The sequence below is a fragment of the Ruditapes philippinarum genome, unplaced genomic scaffold (assembly GCF_026571515.1).
Source record: "Ruditapes philippinarum isolate M1 unplaced genomic scaffold, ASM2657151v2 ctg808_1_1_1_1, whole genome shotgun sequence".
NCBI lineage: Eukaryota > Metazoa > Mollusca > Bivalvia > Venerida > Veneridae > Ruditapes > Ruditapes philippinarum.
This window is the reverse complement of record NW_026867265.1, coordinates 17,373-41,669: the sequence shown is the minus strand read 5'-3', so window position 1 is coordinate 41,669 and position 24,297 is coordinate 17,373. Positions and strand designations below refer to the sequence as shown.

Genomic DNA, 24,297 nt, shown 5'->3' with positions numbered 1-24,297 from the left:
TGAGAGGGTTTGATCCGCAAAAAGTAGATTTGTTTCAAATGTTACTATATGTTTTAATTGTTTTTGAAATAAATATTCAATATAAACATACTTTTTAGAAGCATAATAAAAAGTTATAGATCTTTCTATCTATGCAGTTTTAACTCTGAATTTATACATTCCATGAAAAATTTAACATGAACGAATCAAATTATAAATAATAGATATCTCACGACTAAAAGTAATTGTAAAACAAAATGTAGGGTTTATTTCACAAAGCTATGTATTATACCATCTTGGTTTTGGAATTTATTTGGCATACTTTAATTTTTGTAAAATGCTGCCGGAACATTTATGTTATTTCACATGCGAAACGTTAAAAACATACAATATTTCTAAAGATATGGAATATTAAGCTATTATTTTTGGCGGTAGGACGAAACAGTTCATGGACAGACGAATCCTAGGAATCACAATATGATCAATAATGCATAACATGGGAAGGCTTTTGGCTCAATAAAATGAAATCATACTGCATGCACAAAAGCTTTTATCCAGTTTTCAGTTGTACAATGAAGATATATTGCAGTTTAGTGTCTGTTTCGTGAAGCATTGATACATCTTGCTGCGGTAATGTGATAATTCGGTGTGTATTGTTTAGACGCAACTGATCGTCTTGTTTTAATGAAATCCAAAGACGCTATAATATATAAACACCTAACGCAAATAAATTTGGTTTGTTCTTAGTTACACAACCGCATCAAATTTCCGTCACTTAAAATCAACAATAAACATAAAACAATGGCAAAAATAATGGTGAATAAATGTTATAATGAAGAACAATATTAATGTTAAAACACAGAATATGACTAATTTCCAGGAAAACCTTCAGGGAGTGGAGGTATTTTCAATTAGCTAAATCTTATCTACCACTATCATTTGGTATCAATATTTGTTTACTGTTAAACTTTTGGAACCAACAGTTCAGAGTTGGTTTACCTTTGACAATGTTAAGGACATTTTATTTGACATGAATTTGGCGATGAGAGAACAGAGTGCGCTTAAATGTACTAAAAGCTTTAAAAACTCGCTGTAAGCAGTGAATTATAACATTATTAAAACTTTTTTTTGTAATTTAAGAACAGGAAATATCATAACGATATTTACAGTTTACAATCAGAAACAATCTAATTATTCTTAAATTGACTTTATTATTAAAATTGTTAATGACATTTTCACTATCCAAAAACATAAATAAATAGATAAATAAATAAAAAAATAAAAAAATAAATAAATAAATAAATAAATAAATAGGTAAATAAATAAATAGATAAAAAATATGTAAAGAAAGAAATATTAAGAAAAAAAATAAATTAGTTTGTCAAAGATAAAGAATCTAGTTTCAGACATCAATTGCAATAGGATGTTTGGATATGCTCTTGCACCGGCTGTTCTTAATAGTAAACGTATGGTCTGTTTCATTGTTACTAGTATATGCATTGTCTAAGATGAATTTTACGAACTAGGAAACAAAATAATATATATTTCAAAGTCCTATTATGTTACATACTGAAAAGATATGAGTTAAAAACAACACTTATAAGATTCCATAGTATGTACACATATTAAAAATTGTAAATATAGGTTAATACCTGAAATATAGTATTGAGTGTATGTTTTAAAAATAAGATAATTTATATTTGATTAATCTTAGTAATTAAAAACAATGCTCACTCTATGAGAGTATTATTAATCGTTGGAAGAAATTAAAAACAAACAGAAAAGACAAGTTCATTGATATTCAACAATCCTGAGAAATGAAACAATCAAAATCGTTTTCTAAAGTAAAATTTGAATCACATCTTTAATGTTTTTTTGTTATTCATGTTTGCAAAAACGTCATTTCAAACGGATAAAACCCACAAGTACATTGTAAAATCAAAGCCCTGCATAAACCACAGCAATCAATAGAGCGTTTTAATAAAAGAAGTTTTCTTGTTCGTGACTCAAATATTTCCGCGTGGTGTTCAAGGATTTGTATCAACAATTGTCAATTTTAGTAAATGATAAATAAGACACTTTCGCAACAAGCATAGCCTATGCCGGGGTCGAACTCCTCACCATTTTTGTCATTTTTTGCGTGTTAAGAGGAAAAATTGTCTTTTTGACTGGGCTTGTTACGGAGAATGTGTTTAATTAATCAGAAAAATATATAAAGAAGTGTTTTAAATCCGTGCTTCTGTCTTTATTACTTATGTGTTGAACTTTTGTCACGGAATAACACAGCTGTGCTAGAGTTGAATTACCCCTGATGGTATTTGGTTAATTGCCTTTCTTTGCTTTAGTCATTATCGGCTGTTTGTTTTCAAAAAAAAAAATATAACAATAGCCTGTTTTTATTGCGCATCTGTTGGCGTCATGTGCAGATTCACTTGAATCCTGTTGATCGAATTGCTGAAGGACATACCATGTTTCATAGGTTCAGTCACGTGATTTACTTCAATTACCCACACTTACTACTTCTCATTATGAGCTTATATCGTTTAATAAAGATGTTGACTGTGCCCATAAGAATATAGCTGTTTGAAACAAACATACATTTGATGTGTCAAATGTTTCCGTATGTGTCAAATGTAAAAGATGGTTGCTTCCAACGGTATGATATTTACTTTATCATATTTATAAACACATCTAATGCTCGTCATTTTATCATACATATATACGAATTGATGAAATATATCATCATTGTTTAGAAGAAAAGTTATCTCTAAAACACGGGATTGATAAAAAAATAAGCATTAGCACATCTGTTTTGTTATTAGTCGGCAAGAATTTACTAGCTCTCTTAAACAAACTGCGGTACTTTTATCAATGACTAATGTGTCAAAAGTTATTAATGAATGTTATATTCATTCGCGAGTTAGTAAACCTAAAGGGTTGTTAAAAAAAGCAACGGAGTGCAATTGATTACAAGTATTGTTAGAGAAGGTAATGTATCTCAATTACAAACTTGCATGTGCAACTGTTTGATTCGAAAAAGAACGTTATCGAATGAATATGAGTTAAATGCGTCTATATGAACTAGTTATGATTACAAAAGAAAAATTTGAAATTTTCAGGATTTGATCCTATTTCTAATAACCATTTCATTTGTATCATTTTAAGTCTTATTTGCACATGAATTATTATAGCTTAAATTTTGTGTACTTTTAAATTTCGTAAAAATGTCAAAACTGTATCAATTCATGTATCGCATGTTTATATGCATATAATTATTTGTTCATAAAAGCGTAAAGTTTTTGAACCTTTAATATGTACAATTCTTGAAAATAAAACAACAATAAGATCATTCGATATTTAGATAGTCCATATCCGACTTTCGAGGATAATGAGTGGAAGTGCATCGATCAGAATTACGAAAGCTCCTGTATTTTGGGCGGTGATAGAAATGATATTTAAACGGTATTCCCTAAACCTCGGCCATCTGTCAACCAAATGCCCCTTTTGATACAGCAGATACTATCAATGGTTTCCCCCAGTTTACGCCATTAAATTTCTTTTTTTTTTGCAATCAATCGATACTAGATATTTATTTACAAATAACCTAAGACTAAAATTAAAAACTGATATATAATATACGATATATCAGCTTACAAACATAAATCAAATTGTCTTCCTCCATGTTATTATTATAATTATTATTATTGTTGTTGTTGTTGTTTTGTGTTTATGCCAATACCAAGCATCACAGTAACCTATTTCTTTTATATGCCTGCATATTTGATTTGCTGATGTTTTTGTAAATTTTACATAGTGAGTGTTATTTGAAATAAAATTGAATTTTTGAACGTATTGTTTTAAAATTAAAATTACAATGGACAAGGTTATATATTCGAGGTATCATTGGCCCTTACAACGTAAATTTCGTAATTGTCTTATTTGATTGGTTATACTTAATTAATGCATATGATAATATCGGTAGGGGGTACTACCGTTTTATTCTCAATTTTCGGAGAAATTAATTATTTAAACATTTTTTAATTTATTACGTTAATTTTTGTTAAGAATTAGTGCCTTTTAGGAAAGTGGCTGGTTATTTCCCTGCCAGAAATGTAACTAGTTTAAATAATTATGGTTCAGGTTTACAGTATATTATTCAAGTCTATACATATGTTATAAATGCTTTCCAAGCAATAAAATGTTGTAAATTTGGTTGATTAAAGACATTTTTATCTGTTTATCACTTTGTAGGAAGTGGAATATTAATTTTAGAAGGGAATTAAATTAGAAAACATTCTCATGATTCTATAGTTTAACATCGACCATATTCAGAAATTCAAACATTTTAGTTATCATAAGTTAAATTACTTAAGTAATCATAGTTTAGATATTTGAAAAATACATTTGAGTTTTCATTGATTTTTATAACAACGTTGGCGTTTAATGTGTCAGGCTTCTAGTGACGTACTGCACTATTTATCTTTGAAGCAAAATGCTTTATTGTCACTGTAGATCAATTCTGATAAATATGAATACTTGATATTAAAACATTCTAATTAAATATGAATACATGATATAAAAACAAAATCTGATCAATTTAGCATCATTTGAGGAGAAGGGTTTCGCCTACATAGAAGTACACTGGCTCCAAGAGATCCATTCTTAGACGCTAAGGCGAATTATAGCTTTATTTTGTTTGTTTGTTTGTTTGTTATGAAATATTTTATTCTTGACTGACTTCCATAATTATTATATCGTAATTTGTTAGACACGTTTCCGATAGCTCCTTTGTTTGGACAATATATCATAACTTATTTCTTCTAGGCTATTCTATAAATGTGTTGATATCTAATTTAACTTGTTATATTTATAAGTCACGATAATCCAATAAAAAGGACCCTAAAAACGTACAGAAGACTGTTAAACAAATATTGAACAATATTCAAAACATATCTAATTTAAATATAATAGCAATCTGTTAATGTGATTTAATATTGATAGATATGCTGAACCTTGAATGTCACGCGAGTTTCTCGTGAATGCCATCACTGAGTTGTTAATCCTTAATAATTTTATGTTTATTAATGAATAAATTCTTAAATGCTGGCTGTAACATCAGCCTGATAAGATATATTCTTAGACGCTTAGATGAATTATAGGTTTATTTTGTTTCTTTGTTTGTTACGAAATATTTTTATTCTTGACTGTCTTCCAGAAATATTCTATCGTAATTTGTTAGACACGTTCCCCGTAGCTCCTTTGTTTGGACAATATATCATAACTTATTTCTTCTAGGCTATTCTACAAATGTGTTGATATCTAATTTAATTTGTTATATGTGTCTCATGTTTATTTGACATTTCATAATCAGTATCAAACTGATGAATCATCTACCTACTACGAACAGCTGAAATAATAAATTTTGATTTACAGGAAATTATCGTAATTTAAAGTTAAAAACTAATACATATTTTCATAGTCATTAAGTGCCTGTTAAGGAAGTGAGTGTTGTGGCATTTTACATCTAAAAAAGAAAAGTATTACATGCAAAGAGATGGGCTACATGAAAAGAAAAGTATAACCCAAAAAGTGTTTTACTAATGATATGTATATGGGACTGTCTACGCTTGCTTTCATCTCTTTCCATTCTATTCTTTACTTGTGAAATTCATGTTTTACACCGTATTATATTAATGACGTAATGTCCCATTGTACTCCTAATGTGATACTGTATTTATTTATTCCTACAGATATGGGAACAGTGTATTTGAATCAATTACAAACTTATATTTGGATTTTATAAATGACCAAACTGCACTGAAATGAAAATTCGTAACGGTTCACATGTTTTTCTTCACTTCATTTTTAAAATTAAGCAATTTAAAGTATCAAATGATAAGTTTGTTTATATTGGAAGGGTCTTACAAAAACCCCAGACACTGTAAAATTGAAAAATTTATATAAGCTCGGTTTGATTGATCCTTCTGATAGACAGCTGAGTGATCTCAACCTCCTACGCTCTCGAGCACCGGCTTAAGCAGAACTGAATATTAAAACGGAAGGGTGTTTAACAGATGTGTTTAAAATTAAGACATAAGACATGTTTGGTTTTTGAAAGACATCGTAAAAAAAAGAAATGGAAGAATCAATGCTTGTGCCGATTATGTTAAAAGTACACAAAAGAGTTATGAAGAAATACTGTTATTGAGTTGAAACAATGAAACAAATAAGAAATTTAAAACAAAGTGATCCCTCGGGCGCATTTTATCACAATATAATTAAAAAGAGTTGCAGACTCGGTTTGATTGAGTATGTACATGAGGGATAATAAATACGTGCAACATCCCTCACGCCCCTAGCACCGGCTTGAGCGGTACTCAATTCTCAACACGTCATTGTGCTGGTATCAATTATCACGAAGGACCAGAAAAATATAACAACACTGAAGTGAAGTACGGGGCAACTTTTTACAGCTGCCACACAGCACTTGACACCTGCTGTTGTGAAGTATATAAAAAAGACAATTTTTGTGTGAAATTTATTTTTAAATGTTATTAGTGCTTAACAGGCACTATGACTATGAAAATATGTATTAGTTTTAAACTTTAAATAATAATTTCCTTCAACCAAATTTTTATATTTTAGCTGTTCATAGTAGGTAGAAACGACAAGCCTCAAACTTCAATAAAACACCATTGCTACAGAAGTTAACTATTGATGTTTATATATGTGTGATATGATAACTCTTAAAACAAGAAGCAACTATAATAATGATTTGTTGTTCCCCTTTCATATAGTGTCTACAGTTTTAGCTAACTGTCATCTGAAAACACGTGGGAAAACAAGATAAATGTCCTTACTACAAATACTAAGGGCATTGTTGTGATAATTATTGCTGCTATTGTTGTTTCATCTGCAACAAATAATTCCATTAAAAAGAGCGAACTGTAACAAAAGAACGTAAAAAACATTTTGTACAATGATAACTTTTTGTAAATTACTTGTGTTTGAAATAATCTCAGTAAAGTTATACTTGTTTCCTACTGCTAGATTTACCAGTACAAATGACTTTCTTGAAAACTATCCCAAAATAGAGTAGATATCTATATTTATGGGTGACTGTGGAAATCACTTAGTCTTAAATGACACATTTTTCATTGAATATCAATGTTGAAAATTAAAGTTACTGTTATTCAAGCCTCATAACGTCACACAGACGATTACATGTCTTGTTGTCTGTGACCGCATTTTGTATGAACTTATAGTATTGATATCTGTCTCGAGATAACTATTTTAAGACATCATCTACAAGTTTGTTTTTTCTTGCATTTCAAGTTGTCTAGATTCAATCCTTTTTTATTTATATTGGCTTCATTTATTGATATTAGATTAAGATATGAAAGCCAGTATATTTTATAGGTTTGTGAACTCATAATTCATATAAAAGTATTTTCTGTTTTAATATATGGGTCACCTGAGAGATGTATCTTTGAAGGGTAAAATCTTTATTGCAATAACTATGACAGGACAAACTGACAATATCAATTTATATAAATCTAACTGAATTGTTATTTTAAGTAAAATAATTGAGTCACAAAATAAAATTGAAACACATTCAACTTTATTTTGCTGGTCTTGAGAGATATCAATTTAGATAGACAATCCATGCCCGACTATTTGATAGTAATGTAATTGTTATTCTGTTTTACCGTTAGTCACACATTTCCTAACGATAGATATTTTTCTTCTCTTTGTATCCTTCTTTGGAATGTAGAAATGTTTCACATTATGATTGTGATCAATTTGCTATCAATTTAAATTTGAAAAAAATAACTGTTTTATATTTGGGTTACCAAAAAAAAAAAAAAAATATATTTTTGTAGTAGTAACCGACGATAGTTTTCATAACTGCCCTTCACCCTTTAGAACTTTTAAACATTGCGTTTTCCTTTTTTTACGATTTTCCAAAAGAAAAAACGAAAGATTAAAAAAACGTACGGGACTGTTAAACATTTAAAATTAAAAATATTAAAATTTTAATTTTTATTTTTAAAAATAATAAACAAATTTAAAAACTGTTAGATATGCTGAACCTTGAATGCCACGCGAGTTTCTCGTGAATGCCATCACTGACAAGTTTCCCGTAGCTCCTTTGTTTGGACAATATATCATATCTTATTTCTTATAGGCTATTCTACAAATGTGTTGATGTCTAATTTATTATTTTATGTGTTTCATGTTTATTGACATTTCATAATCAGTATCAACTGATGAATCATCTACCTACTATGAACAGCTAAAATAATAAAATTTGATTACAGGAAATTATCGTATTCTAAAGTATAAAAAGCCAGGCAAAAATTAATTTGTTTAATTTAGATTTTTTTATTTAGAAGTATGATGACACTCACAATTTTCATGTATTATTTTTTTATAATTCCACATATAAATAGAAATGCATCAAATGATGTTGTGTATTGAATATACTTGTCTGAACAACAACAACAACAACACAATCAACTTTGTTGTATTTTTATGCAAGCTTTTGTCGTGTAATATGGTTCAATCAAGTTACCTTTGATTGAATTACAATTAAAGCTGTGATTTCTGTTAATGTTTTGTTTTTTTTAAGTAAGGGAAATTTTTCGTTTGAGTTTGAAAAATAGAAATCTACAAGCTTATGAAAATAATGTTGAATAAATAAAGTGAAGTCGTTATTGTTTAAGCATATATTTTTAACCCATATATTTCACATAAATTATCACTTTTTGCCTTACATCTGTTTCTATATATTCCATACTGTGTTAATTACTTTTTTCCCTGAACGAATGTTTCTTGAGTAACAAAATATATTGTATCGTAAGGTATTTGATAGTTTCTAAATTCAAAATATCACCATTTCATATTTAAATGTTGAACTCTGCTAATGCCGGTGCTAGGTGATGTGGACTTGCAATAACCACAACCGTAATTCAAACCGAGTCGAGTCTACAACATCTTTAATTTTGCCATGTTGGGCGTTTGATAGGTATTCTGTTTTTCTCTCTAAATTTTGACTAGAGAAAATATAGTTCAATAGGGCATAAAAACTATTTTTCTGATTAAACGAAACATCGGCAATTGGTGCTATATTTTTTAAACATATCTCTTAACACTGCAAATTCTCTCGCCGGTGTTATCAGTTTCAGACATAAAAATGTTCAAACAATTGGTTACTGTAAACAATGGAAAACGTATGTTGAAGGTAGAAGCTCCGGTACACTGCAGTTATGCAACTATCGTCTGCTTGTACTACTGACTTAAGATATAGTGATGTTTCTCTGGTTACCAAATATATAAAACAAGTACTTTTAAAAAATTATATTTATAGCGAAATTGGTCCCAATCATGATGTAAAACATATTCTGCATTACATTAAAGATCAGTTTTCAAAGAAGGTATACCAAACTAAGAAAATTATCTATAGTTAGGAAATGTGTGACTAACGTAAAACAGATTAGCAATTACATTACTATCAAATAGTCGGGCATGGATTGTCTATCTAAATTGATATCTCTCAAGACCAGCAAAATAAAGTTGAATGTGTTTCAATTTTATTTTGTGACTCAATTATTTTACTTAAAATAACAATTCAGTTAGATTTATATAAATTGATATTGTCAGTTTGTCCTGTCATAGTTATTGCAATAAAGATTTTACCCTTCAAAGATACATCTCTCAGGTGACCCATATATTAAAACAGAAAATACTTTTATATGAAATTATGAGTTCACAAACCTATAAATATACTGGCTTTCATATCTTAATCTACTATCAATAATGAAGCCAATATAAATAAAAAAGATTGAATCTAGACAACATGAGAGGCAAGAAAAAGCAAACTTGTCGAGGATGTCTTAAAATAGTTATCTCGAGACAGATATCAATACTATAAGTTCATACAAAATACGGGCACAGACAACTTGAATATTATGTGAAGACTTGTAATCGTCTATGTGTCATTTTGAGTCTTGAATAACAGTTTATAATTTTCAACATTGATATTCCAGTTTATTAAATTCTTAGATGCCTCTATTTCAGATAAAAATGTGTCAAAAATATAAACATTTTGTAATCGGTTTTAGTATGTTTTATTTAGATCACGTTATATATGAAAAAAGTAAATGAATGAAATAATCTGGTTTTATTTCATGATTGACACGCATAGTTTCATGGTGACGTTTTTGCTCTAACTGTTTATGTCAAATAGTCATAAATGGCAACTTTATTATACAAAGAAATATTTTGATCTTGGAAACAGGACAGAAAGTTTATAGTGTCGCAAACTAGGCTGTTTTTATTGGAGATTTACAGTCTTATTAATTTAGTTGGCAATTGAATATCTGAGATTTTAACACATGTTGTTTACCTTTTTGTCCTCGATTTGATGGAATTTATAAAATTATTGAATGTGAGAACAACTTCATATTGTTTTCTTACACTTTTATGTATTTCAAATAAGAATAACAATTGGTTCAGATCAAAATGTGATCCTACTAATATGTCTTTGAATGGTATTTTGTAATTAAAAAATAGCAATTATATCAGCAGGATATATATTTTATTTCTGTGAATTCATTTCCGTCGCATGGTTTTCTCAATTAATAGCAATTCATTTGAGAGTGACATAAAAGTTAAGAATGCCGGAAGCAATTTTCTCTAGAGTTACTTGGTAAAGGTTATCAAATATCTTCCTACTTTGTCTAAGCAAGTTATTTAGGTTATTGAGGTGATATTTGCGATAATACGAAATAAAACATTAATAATGTATCATTAAGACAATGCCACAATGCTGTTTGGTTAGAAGACAGTCGATGATTGTTGTTTTTGAAAGTAATGAAAAGATAATTTGAAATTCTTAAGGTATTAAGAGGTATAAGTATGTTATCAGCAAATAAAGTTTAGTTGTTAGTTTATTTTGTTATGAGTTTCCATGGACATGAGTTGGTACAATTGATTAAAGATAGCATGACGTGGTTAACATTGTATAATATGACTCTATTGGTTAAAAATTATTATATCACTTTTCTCAGATTTAAATGTGATTAATTTGCATTTGTTTTTGTAAATATTGTATCTACGCCATTAAGGGGCTTGTTACGAGAGAATGTGTTTAATTAATCTGAAAAATATATAAAGAAGTGTTTTCAAACACCTAATATATCCGTGCTTCTGTCTTTATTACCTATGTGTTGAACTTTTGTCACGGAATAACACAGCTGTGCTAGAGTTGAATTACCCCTGATGATATATGGTTAATTGTCTTCCTTTGCTTAAGTCATTATCGGCTGTTTGTTTTCAAAAACAATACAAGAATGATCTATTTTATTACGCATCTGTTGGAGTCATGTGCAGATTCACTTGAATCCTGTTGAACGAATTGCTGAAGGACATACCATGTTTCATAGGTTCAGTCACGTGCTTTTACTTCAATCACCCACATTTACTACTTCTCATAATGAGCTTATATCGTTTTATAAAGCCATAAGAATATAGCTGTTTGAAACAAACATACATTTGATGTGTCAAATGTTCCCGTATGTGTCAAATATAAGAGACGGTTGCTTCCAACAGTATGATATTCGCTATACATGTATCATATTTATATACATGTACACATATAATGCTTGTCATTTTCTCATACATTTATACGAAATGATGAAATATAGCATCATTGTTCAGAGAAAAGTTATCTCTAAAACACGGGAGTGATAAAAAATAAGCATTAGCACATCTGTTTCTTATTAGTCGGCAAAGAATTTAACAATTAAACAAACGGCGGAAATTTTATTAATGACTAATGTGTCAAAAGTTATTCATGAATGTCATATTCATTCGCTAGTAAATAAATATTTAGCGTTGTTTAAAACGCAACTGAGTGAAAAATGATAACAAGTATTATTAGAGAAGGTAATGGATCTCAATGACAAACTTGCATGCAGAATTGAGCTTAGAGAACACCGAATTTATTTGGTTTGAAAAAATACGTTATCGAAAGAAAAGTAGTAAAATGCATCTATATGAACTAGTTAAAAAAAAATAATTTGACATTTTTTTATGATTTGATCCTATTTCTGAAAACCATTTCATTCGTATCATGAAATGTTATAAAATAGTTATAGTCTTATTTGCTCATGAATGATTTTAGCTTAGAATTGTTTTAAAAGCAAAGTGTACATTTAAATTTCGTAAAAATCTCAAAACTGTATCGATTCATGTATCACATGCTTGCATAGAGTTATTTGTTCATTAAAACATAAAGATTTTGAACCTTTAATATAATATGTACAATGCTTGAAAATAAAACAACAATAGGAACATTCAATATTTAGATAGTGCATATCCGACATTCGAGGATAGTTTGTGGAAAAGTGTCTGTCAGAATTACGAAAGCTCGTGTATATGGGGTGGTGATAAAAATCAACCAATTAGATATAATATTTAAACGGAATTCCCTTAACCACGAGATTTATTTTAGGAAAGGCTATCTGTCATTCAAATGCCCCTTTGAAAAACTATTGAATGCACCAGATATTATCAACGGTTTCCCCCGCCATTAAATTCCTTTTTTTCTAATTAACTTTCAAACGACCCTAAATATTTATTTAAAAATAACATAAGACTAATATTAGAACTGATGTATAATATACGATAAATCAGCTTACAAACATAAATCTATCTTGTTGTCCCATGTTTATTATTTTATATTATGTTTTGTGTTATCCAAAAAATTTTCCCCATTTAACTTGCTTTTATTGCTGTTTGAAAACATAGTTATAATTATTTTAAATAGATATATATTTGTAAAAGGACTACGGAAACTGTTCTAAAAAATTAACATGGAATAATTCTGGAAGTCGTAAGATAAAAATATTTCGTAACAAACAACAAATAAATATACTTATAATATTAAGTTATGAATGTATTGTAACTGACAAGTGCGTCAGCATTGACGAATTTAGATAAAGTAAATATGTAAATATGATGAAACATTATAATTAACTACATGTTTGGCTAAGACAATCACATTAAGTTGGAAAATATTAACGCAAATTACATCTATGTTATAACGTAAGTTGTGATTTCAAACTTGTACAATATTATATCAATTGCAATCATGAATTCATCTTGTACATATCAATTTGATTAGTACATCTGCATTTCTGACTTTACATGTTTGCTTTCTTACATGCACATTATGCTTTCTGCTGTGTGCGTCTTGCTTAATTGTATGTTGATATCGTTATTTAACGATCAATTATTATTCATTTGTTGATCTGGTATATTAATTTATTATTCATTTGTTGATCTGGTATATTAATTCAATAACTTAACTATTTGGGTCTACGAGCTTGAATGACGAATGTCATAAGGTAGAATGACGCATAGCCGAAAGCCGAATGCAGCAAGCATAATAAGTCGCGACATCTGGTGTAATAATATGTGACACCCAAATTATGCTTACAGGTGGCGCTACAGTTATATTCTCGGTAAAGTCCGTATTGCGGTTCGGATTCAGTTTAACAAATTACGTCCCTTTGTTTTAAAATTTCCATTTCCACTATGGTGGAAATAAGGTAAACATATACATGTATTCAAAACGATTTGACCAATTTTTTATTTATTACTGAAACACTGTGGGTCAAATCATATTTCTAGCTGACAATGACAATTTAGGCTGAAGATGCCTTTTTATAAAGAAAACTACTAAAAAGGCATCTTCTACGGTGGCACAAGGTGACATGTGTGTATTTTTATTTATCTCGTGGCCACGACTTACTAAGTCGTGGCCACGAGATAGCTAAGTCGTGGCCACCAGATACTTTGTCGTGGCCACGAGTTACTAAGTTGTGGCCACGGCATAGTATCTCGTGGTCACGACTTAGCTATCTCGTGGCCACGACTTATTACCTCGTGGCCACGACATAGTATCTCGTGGCCACGACTTAGTAACTCGTGGCCACGACTTAGCTATCTCGTGGCCACGACTTAGTAACTCGTGGCCACGACATAGTATCTCGTGGCCACGGCTTAGCTATCTCGTGGCCACGACTTAGTAACTTGTGGCCACGACATAGTATCTCGTGCGCACGAGATAAATAAAAACATACACCAGTCACCTTTGTGCCACCGTAATCTTCAGCCCAACATGCAAATTCATTTTATAACCATTTCTTGGGATCTTTGTTTGTACATTTTGTTTTTATGTACTCATCAATTAACATTATGAAATCATTCGTCTTAAAGCTGCACTCTCACAGATTGACAGTTTTGACATTTCTTTTTCTCAGAAACAGCTGATTTTGGCAGCAGTTCCTTCTGTTCAGTTTTAAGCTGACACTGTGAACAAGGTCCCGTATTCATAAAGCATCTTAGTGAATAATTTCAACTTAGTGAAAAATGATATTTTTTTTGACAAGTTGAATTTGAAAAAATCTAACAATGTGTATAAATTTAGTTTGAAAATAGGCAAGAAAATTTCCTAATTAATAAAAACACATTAAAAATGTTGTGGATGGTCACAGGTATTGAAAGTAAGTCATGTCAAAAATAAGAAACTTTTCAAGAGGTTGAAATATTTTACTTAGAAGTTTTTTATGGCCCAAGCACTTTGAACAACTGTTCTTTTTTATAATTATTTTGTTGATAAAAATAATTCTAAAATCATTGATTTGGAAATGTGCAACTTGTCATTGTCAGCTGGAAATATAATTTGACCCACAGAGTTTCAGTAATAAATACAAAAATTGGTCAAATCGTTTTGTATATATGTTTACCTTATTTCCTCCATTCGTCATTCAAGCTCGTAGACCCAAATAGTTAAGTTATTGGATTAATATACCAGATCAACAAATGAATAATAAATTAATATACCAGATCAACAAATGAATAATAATTGATCGTTAATAACGATATCAACATACAATTATTCAAGACGCACACAACAGAAAGCATAATGTGCATGTAAGAAAGCAACATGTAAAAGTCAGAATGCAAGATGTACAAGTCAGAATGCATGATGTACAAGACAGAATGCATGATGTACAAGACAGAATGCAAGATGTAAAAGTCAGAATACAAGATGTACAAGTTAGAAATCATGATGTAACGTAAGAAAGCAAGATGTAATTTTGGCGTTAATATTCTTCCATCTATTCTATTCTTTCAAGGTTGATCATATCTATCAATATAAAATCACATTGACAGATTGCTATTATATTTAAATTATATATGTTTTGACTATTGTTTAATATTATGTTTAACGGTCTTTTTATTTGTTTTCTTTGAGTTCCTTGTCAGTTACAAATAATTTATCATTTTAGTGATTAGCCTGTCCGTGCTCTGCCTTGTGCCCTGTCCTGTTTTTGTTTGGGGTCCGCCTCGGCTCCTTGCCACAGGTTCTTGTTGCTAGGTCGTGTGGGGGGTTGCGTTCATTGAACACCGCCTTTCCTTGTTGATCTTGTTTATCATATATTATATTATGTACGTTCTTATCGTCTTGACATAAAAAAGTTGATGAAAATATTTGAATAATGATAATATTCATATAAAGCCCTTGCAAAAATTAATATGTTTAATTTAGATTAATTATATTTTTATTTAGCTGTATGATGACAGAAAGTCATAATGCGACATTCACAATTTTTTTGTTTTATTTTTTTATAATTCCACATATAAATAGAAATGCATCAAATGATGTTGTGTATTGGATACTTGTCTGAACAACAACAACAACAACAACAACAACAACAACACAATCAACCTTGTTGTATTTTTTATGCAAGCTTTTGTCGTGTATTATGGTTCAATCAAGTTAACGGAAACTCAACTGTAGCATGTTTAAATCACACGATCCAAATGAAATTTACACTTCATGGACCGACGCCAATATAATCTCACTTTGATGTTAGAAAATGATTAAAGTCGTCCAATAAATACACCCCCTTATTGAATCTTTGATAAAAAAAATGATGATTGGGTGATTGAGATTTTTATCATACTGTATATTACATATTTGGTTCTTTTAAAGTCTGTTGATGGGAAATGTCATTTCAGCAGATACAATTAATGGAACAGATTTTTATTGTACGATAGTTCGTGATGAAGTTAATCAAGACTTGATTGCATGATTGCATTGGTGCACTGTAAATATGATTTCTATTTCTGTAAGCTTTATCGCATTATTTCAAATATTCTGACATCCGATGATTAGACAAAAAAAGTGAGCTGTCTTCACGTAATTGGCCTTAAAAGTACAGACCGTTCAACATGTTCTGTTTGATTTCTGCTGGCTAAAAATAGCCCCGTCAATGTTTCAATAGCTGAACAATTTTACTGGATGCTAAAATTAGATACATTTAAAGCTTTTTTCCTATTTTCTGCACGGCTTTAATTACAATTACAGTTGTGGTTTCTGTTAATGTTTTGTTTTTTTAAGTAAGGGAAATGTTCCGTTTGAGTTTTGACAATATACGAAAAACAAGTTAAATAAGTAAAGAAAAATCCTCATTGTTTATGTGAATATATCATCGTATCAAACAGATAGTATATTGAATAGCAAATTTGATAAATTTCCTGAAGAAGAATTACTTCAAAATGTCATTTGCCTGACATCTGTTTGTAATATACATATTTTGTTTTCTGACTGGGTTTATTACATAATATTAAAGCCGTGGTTCGGCAAAATTATGAAAAGCAATACAAATGATTATATATTAATTCCTATAAAAGCATAATATTATCTTATCCTACCATACTGAGCACGATTTTGCACAAAATAATGTTTCCAAACAAATGTGTTTTTTTGCTTAACAAAAAATACTGTATCGTTAGGTATCTGGTATTTTCTTAATTCAAAATCTCACCATTTCATACTGACATGTTGAGGTCTGCTTATGCCGTTGCCATGTGAAGTGGACTGTTACTTGTACTAACCACTCACATAATTCAAACCGAGCCGAGCCTGCGACATCTTCAATTTTGCCATTTTGGCGTTAATTAGGTATTCAATTTCTTTCTCTATTTCTTTCTCTATTGTTGAACATATGTCATCTTTTTATCATATGCAAGAATAAAGACTCTCGTCAGTTAAAAAAAGATTACCTCAATGTCAAAATGCAAACATATCAACTGTTTGTTTGATAAACTTTACAATTCTGACATATTGATGTGTAATAAGACTTAAAGGCATATTTTGATTAGAGCAAAAATAATCAAAAAGGACATAAAAACGGGTTTTCTCATTAAACGAAACATTCTGCAGTTGATGCTATATTATCAATATAATTCTGAATACGACCAACCCCTTTCGAGGACATTATCAGATTCAGACGCACAAAAATGTTCAAACAATTGATTACTGTAAACAAAGGAAAACGTATGTCGTACAAAGAATCTCAAGGTAGAAGCTCCGGTTATTGCAGTTATGTAACCATCGGCTGCTTGTTTCTCTGGTTACCGTATATAAAACAGTTACTTTTAGAAATTTAAATTTATAGCAATTTGATCATAGTCATAATTTAAAACATATATTACACATTAAAATCAAAGCTTTTAAGATACATCACTCAGGTAACCCATATAATAAAGCAGTATATTTATAGGTTTGTGAACTCATGTATAAGTGCAATACATTATCATTTGAATGTAATATGATATAATGTATTGCACTTATACATGAGTTCACAAACGTATAAATATACTGGTTTTGATATCCTAATCTACTATATATAATGAAGCCAATATAAGTAAAAAGGATTGAATCTAGACAACATGAGAGGCAAGAAAACGCAAACTTGAAGATGATGTCTTAAAATAGTTATCTCGAGACAGATAAGATACTATGAGTTCATACTAAATACAGGCACAGACAACTTGAATACTATGTGAAGACTTGTAATCGTGTGTCGTTATGATGCTTGAATAACAGTTACTTTAATTTTCAACATTGATATTCAATGAAAATGTGTTATTTAAGACTAAGTGATTTCCACAGTCAACCATAAATATAAATATCTACTCTATTTTGGGATAGTTTTCAAGAAAGTCATTTGTACTGGTAAATCTAGCAGTAGGAAACAAGTATAACTTTATTGAGATTATTTCAAACAAAAGTTATTTACAAAAATGTATCATTTGACAAAATGTTTTCAATTATAAAAAACTACGTTCTTTTGTTACAGTTCGCTCTTTTTGATGGAATTATTTGTTGTTTTCATGAAAGCAGATGAAACAACAATAGCAGCAATAATTATCGCAGATAGTATTTGTAGTAAGGACATTTATCTTGTTTTCCTCCGTGTTTTCAGATGACAGTTAAATTCAAAAAAATGAAAACTATTGAAGGAAGCAAAAAATTTTTCATTATTTTTTAGTTTTCTTCTTTTTTAAAGAATTTTTTTTTTATCTATCCCCCCTATAAAGATTCCAATGTAAAACCCTTCTGTAGCAATTTTGATGTTTCTGCTTGTGGTTTATAAGGAAACAGCAGTTAAATGTTTGAAATAATTACATTATGGTCTGCGAAAATTAAATATGTAAGATAAATATTTGTAACAATTTGCTTATAATGATTTTTAAAACATTGCACCTACTCGCATATGTAAATAGTTTATAAATTCCACTTTTGTGTAATAAATCAACAATAAACGCCTATGTCATAAATAAATAAATAAATTCAATTTGTGTGGTATTTTATTTTCATAAGCAGAAATCAAGTTAAAAAAATAAAGTATGCTTCATCGGTCTGTAATCAATATAAATGTACTTAACTACGTGATATGTGCTGCATCCGTTAACAGTTATAGTATTGTAACGCTGTATGATACTAGTATGAAGAGAGCATTGTTTTGACGCCCAGATTACTTCTTATATTTCCTTCAAGAGAGTCTTTTATTTAACAGATCATGTTTATTCACGAGTGTATTTAAAAAGCTAAATATTGTGTGATTTATCATTTACTTATACCTAGTTGCCATATGTCACATGTATTTAAAGATTTTCTAATTAACAAAAGCGGTCATAACCAAATCTCATTAAAAAGCACTTAGGTTATTCTTATAAGTAAATTAAATCAAATAGAAACACACAAATCATTCCCATGTGTTACTAATCACAGCTATCGTATTACATATCCTGTAATGGCCACGAATACTGTCAAAAATGAATATAGTCTCATTATGTAACAGACGGACATGTTAATTTCACAGAACATATAATTCCCGAGATCTCCATCCAAAACTATATAAATTTTTTGGGTTTTGGTTTGGATTGTTTCCCCTCTCCCCCCGGGAAAAGGGGACCATTAGGCAGCATTCTATATCAACCAATCGCTCTAAACTTTTATATTTTTGTATTAAATCAATTTTCCCACCTTTTTTTCTTATATTTGTTAATGCGATGTCGACTTTATGATGCTAAATGCTAGAAACCTACAAATATAAAACCATTAAAAGAGTTGGTCCAAAAATAGACATAATGGTGTTAAAGGGCAGTCATGCAGACTCTGTCGACGGGCCCCTTATGGTTTTTATTTTTCCTTTTTTGATTCGTTTTCAGTTAGAGGTTGACCAATGGATGTAAAATTATTTATTGTGTACATGAATGTTGTTGTTGTTGAGATATCACAGCGTGATTTATGAATTTTTAGGCACTATACCACACAAATATTATCATTTATTTAGGTTAAAATGGTTAAAATAAAATTAAAAATATGCATGTTTGTTGAAATACACAAACAGGTTGAATAATTTATTTGTCGATTAAACTCTCTCGACCTCATTATCGACTCCTCCAGTAATCACAGGGGAATGTGTTTTGAAACATTTACATGTATCGTTATGGACTTCATGTGTATCACACGTCACGCTGAAAATTATTTTGATAAATAATCTAGTTAGCAATAAGTATTGCTCGCCCGACACCCTTTGTTTGTTTTTGCTTCTGCATGTTGTAAACGCCTTCAGTCAAAGTTACTTTAACATATGTAGATGATTAATAAATCAAATGTCACGCAATTTCGTGATTTTTTTTCTCAAACATAAGTCGCAATGATAAATAAATACAGATAGTCAGCAGTGTTATTAACCAACGAGTTTTGAAGAAACGTGGCAGTTTTTCACTTGTTTATTAAGAGAACGTCAACAGGTATATAACTCTTTAGCAGTATTTTTGGAATATCACGTGAGTTTAGACAACATTATTTCATTGCAGCGCTAAATAATAAAATATAATCAGTATAATATTGGAATTCATTTGAGCATTTAAAGTAAATTTATAATTGTATTTTTGGTAACAGAAAGTTCAAAGTAAGAAAATTTTTGCTTTGATCAAAATATTTGCGTATATTTTAAATGTTTATGAAATCAGAATAAAAAAAATATATTCACGAGATAATAAATTTTACTTTGTTGTGTTGACTGGTAAGTGAACACCCACGTGCTCAATGATTTTGATGTGATGTGATGATTTAATACTTTATAAAATATATTATTACCCTTCCAGATTTTTTCCGCCTTTTTGATTGGTTATTGAATACCCGAAAGAAATTGATATTACCGAGCCAGACGGGTAATATACACACTAAAATTCCCCGTTGGGTACCCCACGTTGTAAACAACATGCGCTGAGGTGATGCGCGTACGGTTAGATTTTACGCGGTGTAAATTCCGATTTACAAGCACTTTTTAACTGTCAAATGATAAATGTTTACCAAAGTAAAGTAATGATACATATCCTCATCAGTATTGAAAACTAATATGACCTTGTGAAAGCTTGATATTTATTACAAAAAAGTGCGTTCAATAGACTACTCCTTTTCTCTTGTTTACATTCGTTAGGTACGGGGAAAAAATACGTCATGTATTTATGTGACGTCATGTTGTGATGAAGGGGTACCCTAAAGGGAATCTTATTTCGACGTTTCATTTGAAACAACAATGATTTTTTTAAAAATCGTCTAAACTCGGCAGGGGAAGGGTAATAAAATTATTATTTTGGTTTTGAGTGATATATGTGGATATATTACCTGCCAAGATAAAATATCACCCTCGCCTAACGGCTCGGGTGATATAAAATCTAAGCAGGTAATATATCCACATATATCACTCCAAAACCAAAATAACATATAATGTTATATATAGAACGTCATATCACAGTCAAGCATGACGTAAATGTGTTCTTTTTTCCAATGTTAATGATTGATTGTTTTTTAAAACCGGATATTTTGCAGGCCAGATAGGGTTTATTTTGATACGCCCATAAATCTATATTATATGTATTACAAAATTAATTAACAGGTTCCTGATATGATAGTGAATGGCTCGTTTATTTGATATCATATGTATCGTATTAATCGTTATTGCCAATTCTGATATTATTAATAATATTGTCTTACATATTTACGATTGGTCTTGACCTTTGTCTGTCGTCTGCTTTATACATGTTATGTGTGTGAAATCACGTATTTATGATGTTCTCTCAATTGCAAAAAAATGTATTAAGTTGATATATTTATTTATTATTTCAAAAAACATTTAAGTATCTTAATATAAATGCATTAATTCATACCTTAAAATTAAAATTAAAAGTATGTTTAAAGACTTAAATTAATAAAAGGTGCGTCAAAATCTGATACCAAACCTTCTGTCATCACTACGTACAAAAAAGGCGTTATCTTTGTAATTGTATATCTAAATTATATATAAACTCCGTGCTAACTAGCTTTATTTAACTTGCGTTTATTTATCATATCTAACAATGTGATGTCATTATAACGTAATGATGACACTAAGCAAACGACATGATAGTCATATATAAAAAGGTTACATATTTCTTGTAATGCTCATAGAAACAAAAGACGTCTTTTTGGGCGGACATCATAGTGAAACCTTTGTTTTTGTTATCAGTCACAAACAAGTATGTATTGTAGAATTTATGTTGCTGTTAAAAGTTATTAATTAATACATTTTCAAAGATATACTATGCTCATTTCTGTGTAAAATACTTTTATTGCAAAATTTAATAGAGATTTAGGACATTCTTACTTGAGAAGTTGCACATTCCCTATTACTTATGAAGTGAATTCTTAAAAGAATTGCAAAATAAATTTGGTCCTTTCTTAAAACTGCCAAAATTTTCAATGACTTCCCTTTGTGTTTTCAGAAAATGTTTATTTTACATTTTAGAATTAAAAAGAGATTGTATAGCAATTAATATCAATGTTTGGGTATAGTATATGTCTAAGTTACAATTTTTTTTAACGTATTGTTTATGGCGTTCAGTATACATGTATATTGTGCTTATACCATTTGAAAATTAGTGACATGAGTTATTTATTATTCGAACACAGATTGTTGTGCTAGCTTAAAGAAAAGGTACGTTTCTAAACAATGTCTTATTTCATATCAATTATATCTAGATCTGTTCAAAAGTAAACCAAACAGTATGTACATTTAGTGTATATACATGCATATCAACTGTAACATATAAAGAACATTTTTAATACCTAAGTAATGTAATTTTTTTACTAATGTAATTGGTAGCAAATACAATGAATGAAAATGAGTAGTTCCACTTCGACCGTTATTTATTTACTAAATTATATACTGTGATAAAAGTTCAGACATTTTGCTCTAAAGATAGAAAACATAATATTTTTCTCTTCTCTTAATATTACATATATACCAGTTAATTAAAGAAACAAACTCCAGACATTAGTATCTTTAAAAGGAAAGTGTTAAACAGATTGAAAATTGAAAGGTCTGTTGCTTTACAGAATGATGCATAAAAGGGCTTTGAAAATTGCTGAATAAACCTAATAGAATTTTTGTAATATCTAAAAAAAAACCTGCGGAGAGAAATATTACCAAAGCAGTTTATTTACTCTTTTTCCCACTTCTTGTTCTTTTTATATATAATTGAGCATCTTTATTTCATTTAATGTCTTAAATGTTCTCAATTTCCTGACTTAAAATCACAAACATATATATTATTTATTAGTTACAATGTTTTTATACTTTTCTTGAAAATAAAAGGTCTATAAACGTGTCTCTAAAACAACAACAACAACAACAAAACGTAATAAAACATGATCTTATCCGTTAGCACAAAGGTCAAAATATTTTATTCTCAAGTATTCCAGTACGTATCGACAACAAAAAATCTATACCAGCACTGTGTGTTACCAAATAACCATTTATTCATAGTTTTATACAATGATGCACAATAGATAACTTAACTTAATATTGTTAAAGTCTATCTGATTTGGTGTTCTAGAACTAAAAGGATGATATAACTGATGATATAAAACAGATGGAAAATAAAACATGTGATAGCATGAAGTTGGTATTTTGTTGCATTCAGTTCTAGTATAATTGTGGTCGGGGTAATATGTTTGAATGACCGATATATCTGTACAGCGATTGTACGACCACTACGTATGTAAATCACTCAATGCTTCTATGTAGAAATGTCAAATGTCAAAGTAATTTATTCTATTTTATTACATACATAAGATAGCTTTATCCTATATGTACTTTGTTTTGTTCTCATCATGGTTTGAAATGTCAATGAGATATTTATAAGCCATTATAAACGTGTCAAATCATGCTCATCAACGTATAATAATACAATGGGTATCCATCCTACTTTCTGAATGACATGAAAAATGTTTTTATGGAAAAAAAGTGAATAATAAACAATGGATAGTTCATTAAAGGTAATATAATATACGCATACTCGTAGTATAAAGTTAATTAAGTAGTAAAGAACGTGTTTTAAGTATGATATCATTACTATGTTCAATGTTGTTTTTGTCAAACCAAATAATAACATCTTTCTGATGTTTTTTTGTCAGCCAGCTACAGTTATCACTCGGAGAAACGATAACATGCAACAAAACAGTTGCAATGACACACTATTTGAATGAATCCTGTTTGTACTTGTTACAAAATATATAATGTATTTTATAGTGTCTTATAGATCTAGCTCTAGGTAGAACGCACTAATATTATCACATATATCACTAGGGGTTTATGTTTTTATATATTTTCATAGATTATTTGTATGATATTAATGACATCGCATGAGTGCTTATTAAACAACGACAAAAACACCAGTTAAAAAAAACGTGCCAGTCTTTTGAACGAGGAAAATGTAATGTCATGAACGCTTTATAAATGTTTTATGGAAAGCTTTAAGGAGGCATCATGTTTTATAACATTGATACAATCTCAAGTTTAATGTTTCATATCTTATAATGACAAAGTATTTTATATTAAC

The 24,297-nt window shown here is 29.5% G+C and overlaps 1 protein-coding gene across 4 annotated transcripts in view; it reads left to right on the top strand.

The window, feature by feature from the left end:
• Nucleotides 1–24,297, top strand: part of LOC132735451 (GTP-binding protein Di-Ras2-like) — a 104,501-nt gene that overhangs the window by 67,354 nt on the left and 12,850 nt on the right. The window contains exon 1 of one of the 4 annotated variants that reach the window (XM_060722401.1): nt 20,142–20,163. The exons of 1 other annotated variant lie outside the window; for it this stretch is intronic. Coding sequence is in view for 1 of the 3 variants with exons in the window: in XM_060722397.1 (XP_060578380.1) it covers nt 23,717–23,734 (18 nt within the window). In the remaining 2 variants the exon portion in view is untranslated. Of the gene's footprint in view, nt 1–20,141; nt 20,164–21,909; nt 21,934–23,625; nt 23,735–24,297 lie in introns of those variants that run through there. 2 more of the 4 variants (XM_060722402.1, XM_060722397.1) reach the window with 2 other exon arrangements.